The sequence below is a fragment of the Ascaphus truei genome, chromosome 8 (assembly GCF_040206685.1).
Source record: "Ascaphus truei isolate aAscTru1 chromosome 8, aAscTru1.hap1, whole genome shotgun sequence".
Classification (NCBI taxonomy): domain Eukaryota; kingdom Metazoa; phylum Chordata; class Amphibia; order Anura; family Ascaphidae; genus Ascaphus; species Ascaphus truei.
The window spans coordinates 49,466,672-49,481,270 of NC_134490.1; the positions used below are offsets into that span (position 1 = coordinate 49,466,672).

At 41.4% G+C, this 14,599-nt stretch overlaps 1 protein-coding gene across 4 annotated transcripts in view; it reads left to right on the forward strand.

Moving 5' to 3' along the window:
• ACSL5 (acyl-CoA synthetase long chain family member 5) overlaps positions 1–14,406 on the forward strand; it is a 38,498-nt gene extending 24,092 nt beyond the window's left edge. For all 4 annotated transcript variants that reach the window (XM_075611872.1, XM_075611873.1, XM_075611876.1 and 1 more), the window contains exons 14-21: positions 590–685; positions 1,549–1,621; positions 1,938–2,026; positions 2,185–2,301; positions 9,105–9,248; positions 11,707–11,808; positions 12,436–12,507; positions 13,031–14,406. In XM_075611872.1, coding sequence (XP_075467987.1) covers positions 590–685; positions 1,549–1,621; positions 1,938–2,026; positions 2,185–2,301; positions 9,105–9,248; positions 11,707–11,808; positions 12,436–12,507; positions 13,031–13,171 — 834 coding nt within the window. In that variant the 3' untranslated portion in view covers positions 13,172–14,406. The remainder of the gene's footprint in view (positions 1–589; positions 686–1,548; positions 1,622–1,937; positions 2,027–2,184; positions 2,302–9,104; positions 9,249–11,706; positions 11,809–12,435; positions 12,508–13,030) is intronic.
• Positions 14,407–14,599: the final 193 nt, after the last annotated feature.

Consider the following 14,599-nt stretch of genomic DNA (forward strand, 5'->3'; position numbering starts at 1 on the left):
AAGAGACAGCAAGGCATTACAGGAAGGAGCAAGAACAAAGAGTAATGTTTAATTAATAACCTTTAGGATCGCTAGATCGGCGTATGTTACAGCTAGTTATGTCTATATTTCATGTGGTTGGTTAATTTAGATTCAGGCAATATTTGCTGCAGGCAGTTCAGCCAGTGAAAGATTGATTGATGATGTAGCAACATACCATTGATTTGTTGCTTTCTAAAAGTAAATACTATCCAGTAAAGGGCATAAGCAACCTTTGCTATGTCAAGGTAATATATGTTAATATATTACAACATGCCTAATATTCCACATCCATCACCAACATCATAGGTCACTCACATCTAAACAGATGAATGCAATGTCTAGGAAACTTGATGAAGCGACATATGATGGAAATATTTCAAAAACGTTGCGTTAAAGAATGACAAAATAAGATTAGTCATTGATGAATGAATTTCCCTCACTAAACCTATTGGTTAAAGTTGCCTTGGGAGTATTTATGATTTTGATAACAGATCAGAGTCCTATAGCTGATGACCAATACTTTATACAGTGTATGCACATTACTTACACGCTTAAACTCTGCTTCTAGGATACAATGGGGGGACGCATACGTGTTATGGTGACTGCTGCTGCACCCATTTCACCAAATGTACTGTCCTTCCTTAGGGCAGCATTAGGATGTCAGGTAAGTGTGACCTGGATCAACCTCAATATTCTATTACTTTAGAATATTAAATTATTTGTCTCCGTAAATAAAGCACTCAACATTTACTGTAGCCCTCGTGAAAGTGAAGCACCAAACATTATCATGCCAGCATTTTGAGTCAGAAACACATAGAAATTGTATACAGAAGTACAGGGATACCCAGCTTTAAGGACACTCACTTTAAGCACACTCGCGAGTAAGGACATATCGCCCAATAGGCAAACGGCAGCTCGTTCTGAACGTGCATCAGCACGTCCTGAACAGCAATACCGGCTCCCTACCTGTACCGAAGCTGTGCGCAAGTGGGGAGACTATAGAGCCTGTTACAAATGTGTTATTTACATCAGTTATGCACGTATAAGACTATTGCAGTACAGCACATGCATCGATAAGTGGGAAAAAGGGAGTGCTTCACTTTAAGTACAGATGCAGCCACCAGTATTAGAACTCTTGCCTGGGAAATTCTGGGGCAGTCTCACAGTAAATGCTGCAATATTGCCTCAACATTTCTGTGAGATTCTTAATGGCCCATCGGATTAACACAGCAGGGTCCCTGCACTCCCATTCAGATTGAATGGGACTGCAGGGACCCCCCGCTGTGTTAATCCGATGGGCTATTAAGAATCTCACAAAAATGTTGAGGCATTTACTGTGAGACTGTCCAAGAATCTCCCAGAATTTCCCAGGTAAGTGTTGTAATACTGGTGGCTGCGTCTGTACATGTTCGCTTTACATACATGCTCTGGACCCATTGTGTACGTTAATGCGGGGTATGCCTGTATAGGGCAAAATGTTCAAGGACAGTTGGCTAAAAATGAATGAACCCATTCTAACCACAACAGATATTTGAAGCATACGGTCAAACGGAATGTGGAGCTGGCTGTACGTTTTCCACGCCTGGCGACTGGACAGCAGGTATATATAGCTTTCTGTTATATGTAATGTAAAACCATAACAAACAGGGGGCCAAGAGAATCACTGAGATGTTTAACAAGAATGGGACTCTGGGTTGTTATTACACCACTATAGTTATTGTCAGAGACAATGCCACATGGCGCAGCCATCTAGTGGGAATGAGAGCAGTCGGGGTGAGGTATGCCAAGAGAGCAGAGAGGAGTTGGCAGGGATGGGAAGGAGAAGACTGACAGATGTTCCTTGGCATATTGCTTAGTGCCAAATAAATAAAATAATCTATATCCTTCTTTCTTCCATGTCTTTTCTTCTTGTGCAGGTCATGTTGGGGCCCCGCTCCCCTGCAATATTGTGAAGCTTGTAGATGTCGCAGATATGAACTACTTTTCATCCAACGGAGAAGGGGAGGTAGGTGGCTGTATATAACCACCAGAACTGTGCCCCCTTCAGTGCCAGGGTAGATACATTGCTTTTCAATGTCACATATGCTTATAGAACTGAAGTGATAACAAATGAGCTTACAAATCACTGTGTAAGCATCAATGGTTTTGTCTTCTTGTTCTCAGGTGTGGATTAAAGGCACTAACGTGTTTATTGGATATCTCAAAGACCCGGAGAAAACAGCAGAGGCGCTGGATGCAGAGGGATGGCTTCATACTGGAGACATTGGGAAATGGCTGGCAGTAAGTGCCACCTGGATAGGGTTGATGTTGGTTAATAAGATGAACTTGAGTCTGACCTGGAAGTACCTTTATACAGGTAGTTAAGGCTTAGTCACTTCAAGTTGTTACCTTTGAGACAGGGGTTTAATCTGGGAACTGAGGATATTTGGAAGGAATAAAGTACGCTGGGCGACTACTTTTGTAATAAAATATTTGTTGAAAACAGTTCAACATTTCCACACTCACGCACCTTTGTGAGATCACGAAAACGTTCAACTGTTTTCAATAAATCTTTCAATAAAAAGCACGTCGCCCAGCGTACCTTATTTTATGTATGTCTTTATTTATATAGCGCCATTAATGTACATAGCGCTTCACAGCAATAATACACGTGACAATCATATAAATAACAAATAATATAAATAACACACACAGGGGAGAAGTGCTTCAGACATAAAAGTAACCTTTAGGAAGAGGAGCCCCTGCTCCGAAGAGCTTACAGTCTAATTGGTTGGTAGGAAGAACGTACAGACAGTATTCTTATCGTGCTACTGGTGGTGGAGAGGACAAATCCACAGCTGGTAGCACCCGTTACTACTATTGAATTATCTGCATGGTGTGCGTTTCACTACCCTGTTCTGGGGATTTAGGCATTTAATACAATGTTACATATGTGGTTAATATATATGTGGCAGTGTATGCATACATAACAACTCTGTTCAAAAGAACGCCAGTGTGTGTGTGTGTGTGTGTGTGTGTGTGTTAGTTTACTATAGCTCATCCCATATACTCATCACTATATTCATATCCGTCTGTGTTGAATTACCCAAATGAGTGAAATTTGCAGTTTTGGACAAAACATGTTATTGGAACAATTCTGAGCGAGACTTTATTGATGCATTTGAAACCCCTCATAATAAAAATGAGTTAGACTGCTTCCAAATGAGACTCCCGTCCATGCAAGTGAAACTTAGCGCGCTTACTTAAAATTACATCTTCATTTTTTTTTATTAACCAAAGGTTATTATGATGGTCATGAAAATGTAATCTTTTACCTAGAGTACACATGCGCGCGCACACACACACGTTACAGCACTACTGCTGGTGACATTGATGGGGAATAATTACACACAAAGGTAATAAAATGAAACCCATAGCTGACATGGTCTTTAATTAATAAGCAATACACCTACTGTCCAATATTGAAATCACTGAGGGATTAGAAAACCCCCAAGACCAATTTGCTGCAGTAAGTAAATTATGGAATAACACCTGCTGGGAAAATAATTGAGTTCTTGTGCATGCGCCTCTTTTCTGTTTTAGCAATCAGAGAAAATGAACCAAATCGTGTTGGCTTAGTGACTTGACAGTCTGTTTCATTCTGTCTTATCCTGTTCTCTGACCTAATTAAAGGGAATAATTGAAGGTTCAGGACACGTACAAAAAAATAAAAGGCTTTATACTTGACATGTATATTGACCTATACCCTGCCTGATAGGTTCCCCACATTTGTCACGCACCGATTTACACTAGGCTGGGTTTTGCTGCCTTTATTCTGTCTAAAACCAGAGAATTTTTTCCTTTAGGAATAACAATTGACTTGTTTCAGAAGGACTTGCCTTTAAGCCTTATTGAGGCTTAACTAGGTATGACAAAAATGCTCGTTTTCTAGGGGACGATCGGGCCAACTTCTCCAGTGGAGTGGCCTGCCTGATCTAAATGGAAGTGGACCCCCCTCAACTTTTTTCTGTCAACCTGGGTGGGGGGGAGTCGTGTGATCTCTGCTGACGCAATCACTTGACCGAAAATGTCGAAGATTTAGGCTCTGAAAAGGATAAACCAAGACTAGATAAATTGACCCTGGGAATCAGGAGCAAACTGTCAACAACTGTTAAAGGAGTAGTTTCACCCAATATGACTTCTTGTGAAAGGGAGCTCGATGTGATGCCTCCTTAAAGCAGTTTACCGACCTTATTTGTATTTATTTTTTCCTAGCTGTTTTTTCATTTGATTTTCATTTGAAAGACCCAAAGCCTGCAGGAGCACGCACACACGGCAAGTCCCAACTTTCTGGATCCTACCCGGCAGCCACGAGTTGTTTTCCAAGAACAAACAAAAAATCCTACCAGAAAAAAATTCCTACCTTAATCCTCTCAGATAAGGTTATTTGAGGTCGCTTAATGTCACGAAGTGAGAGAGGTTTAGCAGCCATGTTAATCAAGCTTTTGGACTAATATTTTAGAGATAAAATACAGACACCCTCCTGTATAGTACTGCGAAGGAATATTTATAAATCAATTTTAAAAAAATGCAGGGATTTCTGCAGCTTTATAGAGAAGTAAAAATCTAATAAAATAACTTGAAAATAACAATAACTAAAAAATGTCAGGAAAAAGTATTACCTGCTATTTCTTGCGAAGCTACTGTGATTTTTTTTTGTTTGTTTAAAACATTTTTTATTTGTTTTTCAGTCAAAATCGGGGGGTTACAGAACAAAAAAAAAGGGACAAGGCGGGAGGGGAACAATAAAACCGACATTATTAAAACAACAATAATACAAAAATAATCACATTAATAAAATAATATTTAACAGTAGTAAAAACAAAATATGGGGGAGGGGAGATGGCAAGACACAATAGTATCGCTAATCTTGACAATTTTTCTTCCTGAATTTGTTTAAATTTGTCAATCTTGTATTTCTGCAATGTCCTCTGGAAAGACCCTTATCCAGGGACTCCAGACTGTTTCAAATCTCTCTGTAAAGTTGTTCAGAAAGGCTGTGAGTTTTTCCCATTTCTAGAACATGTCTAACTTTTTCCTGGAAGATCTGATAGGACGGTACATATATCTGTTTCCATTGAAGTGCTATTGAGCACCTTGCTGCATTTAGAAGATGTGCAATTAATTTGTTCGTGGCATATGATACATTTGGTACCGGTTTCCCCCCAAATCATTACCCCAGGGTCTAGTGGCACATCAACCCCAAGTGCCCTGGTGATCTCTCAATTTTCTTCCAGAAGGGACCAGCCTTTGGACATGTCCAGAAAATATGATACAATTTACCTCTACATTCACAATTTCTCCAGCACAGAGCCGTTGCTCCTTTGGATATAAGTGCCAGTGGCGACGCTAGACATGCACGGGCTCCCGGGCAAAAACAAATTCAGGGCCCCAGTATGAGTGAACATATTGAGGAGTTTCCATCGCACCCCTCCAGCATGTTGGCAGCCCTGCGAGCCCCCCCCCCCCTGCTTTTACACCTCCTCACTCTGCTCTATTCACACACTCTCTCCACGTGTATTTCTCTCTCCCTTCATAGGCCTCGTTCAGGGTGCTGGCTTCGGAGGGAGGGCGTGCTGCCGTGCGTGCTGCCGTGAGAAACAAAGTATTCAATTTGAATACTGGTTTTCAGGGTAGCAACCGCCCTGTCTCCGAAGCCAGGAGTTGAAGCTGACTACAGTTTCAATAAACGAAAATTTCGTTTTTTGGAACTGCAGCAGCGTCACAGGGACCAAGGCAGCCAATGAAATCATTCTTCAGAATGATTTCATGACTGCAACTTGGATACTTACCCTGCCGTGTGTAACCCCACCCCCTCCCCAACGCTGAAAAGTCTGCTGGGGGATAAACACATGTCGCTCAGCAAACTGTAGCACTGCCTCCCTCACGCCCTCCCTCCGAGTCCTGCAGCTGACACCCTGAACGAAGCCTTACACTCCCTCCCTCACTACCCCCTTTTTCCTCTCACATTCTTTCCCCCCCCACCCCTCGGCTATCACTCAGTAACCCCCTCCCCCCCCCCCCCCCCCACACTCAATCCAGCTCCCTCAATCCTCCCCTCCACCCCCTGGCCACACACATACAATTCCCCCTCAACAATACCCCCCCCCCCATACACAAATTAGAATAACCACCTACACGCACACTACAATAACCTCTCCCCACATACACAAGTGGTTGAAAAACAATGGTGTACACTGTACAGTATACTTCTTCTTTTAATACAGTTAACTATAGACAATTGTGTAAAGAATTACAATCTTTTTATTACAGCATTTTAACAATAGTTGATCACGTGTTACCTCAATTGCTTGCACTGAGGTACACACAGCACTTTGGGACACAATCACACACTGACAGACAATAATGCACAAATAGCACACTGACAGATCAAACTGTAACTGAAAATTTACACACAAACACACTCAGCATACTGACACACTGAAGCTCACTGACAGACAAACACAACAAATGGACACACAAACACACACAGCATACCTTCCCACAGCAGCACATGGTAACTCCTCTCTCTGATGTCATGGAGAGCAGCGGTGGTCAGAGCTCTGCAGCTCTCTGCCTCAGTTCCACCCCCAGCCTCTGCTGCCTGCTCTCTGCAACCCCCACCTCCTCCTCTCACCGCTCACAGCTCCCGATCCAGGTAATTCACCCCACCCTTACCTGGGTCAGATAGGCCCCAGCAGGAACTAGAGGCCTGAGGCAATTAACCCTCTCCCATTCCCTGGGCATGGATAGGCTTTTAAAGGAGAAGGGCTAGAGGTAATTCACCCCACTCTTACCTGGGTTAGATAGGCCCCAGCAGGAACTAGAGGCCTGAGGCAATTAACCCTCTCCCATTCCCTGGACAAGTAGACTTAGAATAAATCCTCACCCAGGGGTATCATTCCTTTTCCCCCTGGGCAGACAGGACTCAGGAGGAGTCAGACAGCTCTCTACTAATTTGAATGGAATGTCCCTTTTATACCAGGGGAGGGGCTAGTTTCTCTGCCCCAGTAACTGGGCAGGCCCCCTCACCCTGGTATGTGACTCCTACCGTTTTCAGGCATGTGCCTGAAAACTAAAACAATATAACAACTAGGGGAACTGACTCACATGCAAAGCCATGTGCTAGCAGTTTAACTAACACTGTCTGCTATTACCAGGACTTACATGATATACCATAGAGATATAGCAGGGTGCTACACTTCTTTTTACTCTTGGCACCCCCTCCCCAAATAAATGTGTACATATTGTTTTGCATGTCACTCATAACTTTGGTTGGGACAATAATAGGAAGGCTATGAAATAGATAAAGTAATTTAGATAGGGAATTCATCTTTACCGAAACTTTTCTACCAATCCACGAAATACAGTATTTATTCCATTCCTCCAGATCTCTCTTAATTGCCAGAATCAACTTTGGGGAGTTAGCTTTGTAGAGGTCCGAATATCTAGAAGTCAAATATATCTCATTTATATGGCCACTCCTCTTTTCTTCCCGTGTGCTGATGCGAAGAACACCGAAGAGAAGACTCCGTCAAAATATCTGGGCTGATCCGGTTTCCTGAAATCTCCTGTACAAAAACAATATCCAATATTTGCATATTAAAATCCTGCAGAGCTAGTTCTCTTTTTCTGGGATTGTTTAACCCTTTAACATTCAGCGTACCCAATTTTATCATGTCAAAACTGCATCATATTTCCTAGACATTTTTGAAGCTGTGTGTATAAACTGGAATTCTATTCTGATGTTTTACAGTCTCTCTCTTGCCTTAACCTGATCTGTAGGCTTGCCTGATAGCTTCTTTCACTGTACAATAATGAGCCCACAGTATAGACGTCTCATCTTGTTAGGGGCAGATTGTTTCCGTCCCAAAGCCCTGTGCAACCTGTCCATTAGTAATTCCTCTTCTGAAATATCTTGAAGCATGCTCTGAAAAAGTCTTGTCACAAATTCTTCTAACGCCTCTGGCAACACAGTCTCTGGGATATTCCTTAATCTCAGATTGTTCCGTCTGGCACGATTTTCCAAATCTTCCAATGCTTCCGTCAAGGTATTTACTTGAGCTTTTAAAGCTATCAGTTCATGGTCGGTGACATTTTGGGCTGAGATCAGTTTGTCTGCCACTCCCTCCAGACAGTCAGTTCTTTCGCCCAGACCATGCAGGTCACGTCTTCGTTCAGACACTTCCGTGGTCATTTTTTAAATAGATGATCTAGATCACCTTTGTTGGTTGGTTTGGCACTGTCATCCATTCCTCCTGCAGCTCCTGCTTCAGCAACAGATTCAGCTTCCAATTCTGCCTCCGCCTCTGACCTCATGTCGCCGCCATCTTGGAGTCCTCTGTTGCCATGTACTTTTGAGAGAGATTTGAGATGCTTTTAGCACTGCCTGCTTCTTCTCCGATTGCTGCTTCATCTTCTTGGGTGGTCTGCAGCTGATGTTGGCGGTTGGCTCCGGTCCAAGATGCGTGTTGTGGATTTTTGCTGCTGTCTTAGCCTGGGGCTCCTCACTCACTCGCCCATTTGGTCTGCCTGCTGCGCATGCACTCCACTACTGTGATTTGTAATCATTTAAAATCCAAAGCAAATACCTCACACCATTACATGATCTAATAGTACCAGAGCGGGAACCAAATCTAAAATGCAGCCATCTTTAAAACACCACACCCCAGATTTTTGAAGAAAATAGGCAGAAAAAAAAAAGACTTCTTTTCAGAAATTCAAACACTAAAGCTACATTAGCAGGGTGCGAAATGGTTGTATTTTCCTTTCATGGAAAATAGCGGATTCGCTAAAAAGCCAAACACACACTGGGAATTTTGGTCCATTTTCATGCAATATCCGAAACAAAATTTAAGAAACTACAATTTGGTCCTTTCTACCTTTTGGGTACAAAAGCATTTCACTGCAAATCTGTCGGCTGCTAAAGGATATGTTACACTGTAGCAAATAAAATCGCCATCATCTGGTTTGAATGCTGCTTATTAATAACAAATCAGAAAGTGAATAAACTCTCTGAACCTAAATGATATGTTTTCTTGCAGAATGGGACTCTGAAAATAATTGACAGGAAGAAGAACATTTTTAAGTTGGCCCAGGGAGAGTACATTGCTCCTGAGAAGATAGAAAATGTGTATGTCAGGTGTGCACCTGTGGCCCAAGTGTTTGTTCATGGAGACAGTTTGCAGGTAACACCTCTATAAATCAGGTAACATTTGGTCTTTCCAACCTATCTAGCTGTGGGGCATTGCACAGAAAACGTAACATGTAGAGGATGCAACGCAAGAAATAACCCTCACAATATCTGGTGCACACAAGATAGGTCCTTTTCATTATGCTACAGTATGAAACCACTTCTCTACGTCCGTGAATCTTCTGAGCTCCATTGAAATGAATAGAGATTACATTAAATGGACAAGAAGTTATGCAGTATATTGAAGATTTCATAGCATCAACGCAAATGAATGATAGTTTTGGGGTGACAATGACCATCCATTTTTAATATGAACTCTTCTGGATGCACAATTTAATATATATAACAAATAGAAAAGAGAACGGACCGTGCTAGGTCAAATAGCAACAAGGATGTTCATATTGAATCCTATCATAGAACGTATGAATATATATTCATGTAGGAGTGATGTCTATTTATATAGCGCCATTAATGTACATAGCGCTTCACAGTAGTAATACACATGACAATCATATAAATAACAATAATACAAATAACAGACCATGGGATTAAGTGCTTCAAACATAAAAGTAACATTTAGGAAAAGGAGTCCCTGCTTCGAAGAGCTTACAATCTAATGATATGATCAAAACTATACCCCGCGTCAGATCCGGCAGAGCAGCGTCCAGGAGAGCATGTTGGAGCATGAGTTCACTCATACAACGCTTTAAAAATACAGATGTTTGTCAGTGCAAATTTGTATTTTGTCCAAACAATTAAAATTATCTCACTGATAATACACTAGGATTGGGCGATTATATATATATATATATATATATATATATATATATATATATATATATATATATATATATACACACACACACACACACACACACACACACACACACACACACACACACACACACACACACACACACACACACACACAGAGGGAAGTGCCTGTGGAAAGGAGTGATGCACGGTAGAGGGAGTTAGGTACAAGTCAATATAGATCACAAAAGTTAACTGGAATAACCGCGCAGAACAGTCATAGTAAAGGAAGGTACAACACAAAAAAGAAGCGCTCAAAAAGTTGTGGTGTCTAAACTAAATAAACTAGTGATAAGGTGCTGCTTGAAGAAAATAACTGTTCCCAGTTCAGGAGAATCAGCGCACCTCCAAGAAATGAAGCAGAGAAAAGCAAAAAATAGTGAAGTACGTTCTTGCAATTCTATGTATACAAAGACTGGTGACATATGCACTTACTTCTAAGTGCCTGTACCCAGGCACGTAAAGGTTTCTTTTGCAGCTTGTAAACGGATATAGATGAGCTGAAGCCTTTTGTTTATTAAAAGTGCAACTTTAATGTAAAAAACATACAGGTTTACACCATAGATGGAACGGATGGTGAAGGGACACCAGCAACAAGCGCGCAACCTCTCTTCCTTGACCGCGACTTTCGCCGGTGTCTTTCGTCCCTTCCGGTGGTCCGCTGCACTCTCCAAACTGGTCCCCATGGCAACCCTTGGTGTAAACACACACACGCGCACACACACGCGCGAAGTGCAGGCTCCATAACATAACTTCATATAAAACAATATAATAAAATTAAGTCACATGGATATGCACTCACAAAAGGGAGGATTCAAAATCACATTTCATTGTGTAAAACTCTACTGCAGCACACGCCCAAGCTCACGGAGTGGATGCAGGTCAGCAAAAGGATTCCAGGCCGATAGTCTCTTTCCCCGTGGTAAGAACCTCCAATGGGAGTGTTCCAAATGCAATTAGAGGGTCTGTTCAAGTGGATCAGCGGGTAAAAAAATGTCACCATATGAATCTAGAGTCAGTCCAGCCTCGCTCAGTGTTCCCCGCTGCCGCGTCAGCCAGTACAGGACGTCAGTGCACATCCTTACACATTGCATCACGTGCGTGACTTCATCAGGGTTAATTGGTTGGCCGCCAGCAGGGGTTTAAATACCCAATGTTGCTAGGCAACCCAGGGCACCAACATTACAATTAGCTGATAAAATATACTAGCATACAAAGTAAATGCAATGCAATAATATATACTGGAATGAGTTAAACAAGGTTAAAATAAACATATGAAAAGTAAAAATATAAACTAAACAAAGGTAAAAATAACATTATACAGTATAACACTACCATGAGTAGTGAGACCTATAAAGTTGGATGTGTGTATATATAGAGAGATTAGCCCTAAATAATGAAGAGGGGGTGAAAACTGCTCTTGTAAATAGGTGGAGTGCAAGAGGACTATTAGAATCCATAAGATTGAAGAGTTCAGAACAGGAAGACCAGAAGGCTTAGCTGTAGCTGAGAAATAAATGGAGTATAAACTTTCCCGACTCCAACTAACAATTTTAAACTCCTTTCCATGATCCTGGAAAACGCTGTAAAAACCTGGGCCATGCTTTGTGTTGATCTCCAATTGCTTTCATCTTGCCCAGTCATGTCTTGTTGGAGTAGTGATTCCCGACCCAGAGGTCCTGCCAGAACTTGCAGCTAAACTTGGACAGAAAGGCTCATATGAAGAGCTGTGCAAAAACCCGGTAAGCATAATTCTTCCCAAAGTACACTCTGCACAGTGTAATTGTGTGCAACCTTTCAGTACTCATTGAGACGGTATTGATTTGTAGGCTATGGCTGGTTATAGTAAATATTAAGTTACTTTAGTACCTGAACGTCCTCTTCAATATGCTGCAGCCACAAACTAATGGCACTAAAATCTACTCCAGTGGCTTAATAGTACATGAAATTCCATAAGGGCCTTAGGAAGCAGGTTTGGGGCGTTGTATAGAGACTGTCATGATCTCATTTTACAGTAGGTGGGAGGTTTTCCCAGAAATGTTTTGTGGGAACAGTACAATATTATTCAATACAGTTAGTGCAGTCTCATCATTCTAATAAGAGGGGATGATTTTCATGTTTGAGACAGTGTAGATAGCATTGCCGGTCTGACTGCAGCAGCAGTTTACCCTCGTCACTGCATTTAGAGCTTACGCCATTATAAAATAATATGCCCACAGCCAGTGAGGGGTTAAGGGCGTAATGCATCTTCTAAGCAGCAATTTGTTTTTAACATCTGTGTGCTATAGAGAAAGCTGCTTTGGAAATTGATTAAATGATCTCCAATATATCCTAGCAAGCCTCAGATAACCTTTGTGTTGTACTTTTAGGCTGTAAAGAAAGCCATTATAGCAGACATGGTTAAGCTGGGAAAGCAAGCTGGTCTCAACTCATTTGAACAGGTAAGTAGAAATTAGTAATAGAAAGATCTATAACAGTGTTTTCTTATTTGAAGGTATTGCTACTGTTTTAAAAAAGTAAAAAAAAAAAAATGATAAGTATTTTCGTGTATCCACGGATTTCCTGAACACCTCAGCTGTGGAAGTGCAGTGCAGCTTTCTGACATTTCTGACTTCCAACTGAAATCACAGATGTAGCTGAATTTTATTACCTTCCGAGTGTCATTAAGCAACAATCCTGCTCTTCTGGTAAACAGCAGCAGTTTTAGGCTGCTCAATAGTAAGTCTGTGGTACCAGCCTTGCAAGGCTACGGCAAAATGATTTCTTTGCTACTGTTCCAAAGAAAGTAAAAAAAAAAAAAAAATGGTTACTTCAATATCATCTTAGCTGGAAGACATTTATGAATCTGGACACGTGGATATAAAAATAAGGAATTAGTAGGGAAGATTCTCGGCTGCAACCATTATGGTTCCCAAACTTTAATTGCAGCTAAACACTAACCTGTCTCCATCTGTGTTCTCCCAGGTTAAGGATATTCATGTTCACTCGGAAATGCTGACTGTTGAAAATGGTTTCCTGACGCCAACACTGAAGGCCAAGAGAGCGGAGGTCACCAAACACTTCCAGAGCCACATTGACAACTTGTATGCAAAGCTCAATGAGTAAAGTGCATTGCCTCCTGACTGGATTGTCTTTACAGCAACGTGGCAGCAACAAACCAAAGTTAAAAATGGTCAAATAAGTTAGTTACATTTGCTGAGGAATACATTGAGAAACTGACGAGTTGTTTAACCCTTTCGTCTGCTGGAAGGGCCAATAATTTATCTTCCAGCAACGAAGAGGTTATCCATGAATTGCAAGATGAATTATGAAGTACTAGTAATTCAGATACAGAAAGTGTTTGCATTCAGCAGTTGCTCACAACTAAAGAAAGGCCTTGAAAGTTTATGTACAGCTATTTGTATTTGTTATGTTGGACTACTAGGAAGTATCTCATCCTGCAAAGAATCCTGCATTTACCAGTATGCACTTAGGAGCAGATCCCCAGAGCTCCGTCAAATCAGGGCAACTAACGCAATGTTACCTAAATTGGTAACAGACGTTATTTTCCCTGAGTTTAACGGGTATCCACAAAGCTAATTATATGCTAAATGTTATTAGCACGGCCTTGCGATAACTTAACATGACTCGCGCCTGTCTTACCTAAAGGTTGGCTCCATCCAGGCACTGAAATAGGAGAGAGAGGGTGGTGGTCTGCTTTTAAAGTAAGCCAGGAGTGTCAATGAGTATGATTAGCTGCAGGTGTGAGCAGTAGAATGCTCGGGTATGTTGCGACAGTGGTACTACCATCTGAGCAGTACTACCATACAACAGCATCTGAGATAGTTCAATGCTAGATCTGCTGCCCTGAATCGCAGAGGTTGTGGATTCTGATCCGTTTGGGACTGACACGAGTACCTCTTTCATGACAAGGGGCCTTAGGTTTGTCAATATAGGTCTTCTGGAAATATTTTAGGTGTGGGGGTGAGTCATTTAAATATACTTTGCATATTTCATTAGCATATTTCCCAGGTATCTAAGGAGTGCTCCTTTTTGATTACAGGTGTTTCTTTATATTAATTGGAGGAAGGTTTGAGGAGATAAAGTGCTTGGGACACTACTAAAATAGGCCTGTGTCTCTCTTGTTCCGATGTTAGGGTGAATACCTGTTTTGCATATCATTAGCACTAACGACTGGAAACAATAGTGAGGAGTAACACTGGGGTAACATTACAGTATTTGCTTTAGTGCATAGGCGTTCTAATTAACCTAGCGTTTGTGGATTTACGGAGTTTTGTGGAGAAAACTATGACCCCCATTTTGTACTTTTTGTCCAATTAAAGTTTCTCATTAAAATGAAATACCTTACTCGGTTTCATTGGAAGAGGAAGGATGTATTAGGCAAATATAGCCAAGATCCTCAAACAAGACTACACAATGAGATACAGTGATGCTCAAACCTTCCTCAGGGCCCTGAACCAGGATCTTGGGACAACTAACCAATATCCCATTCATACCCAAAGAACGTACCATCACATCTTTGTCCAAATGCAT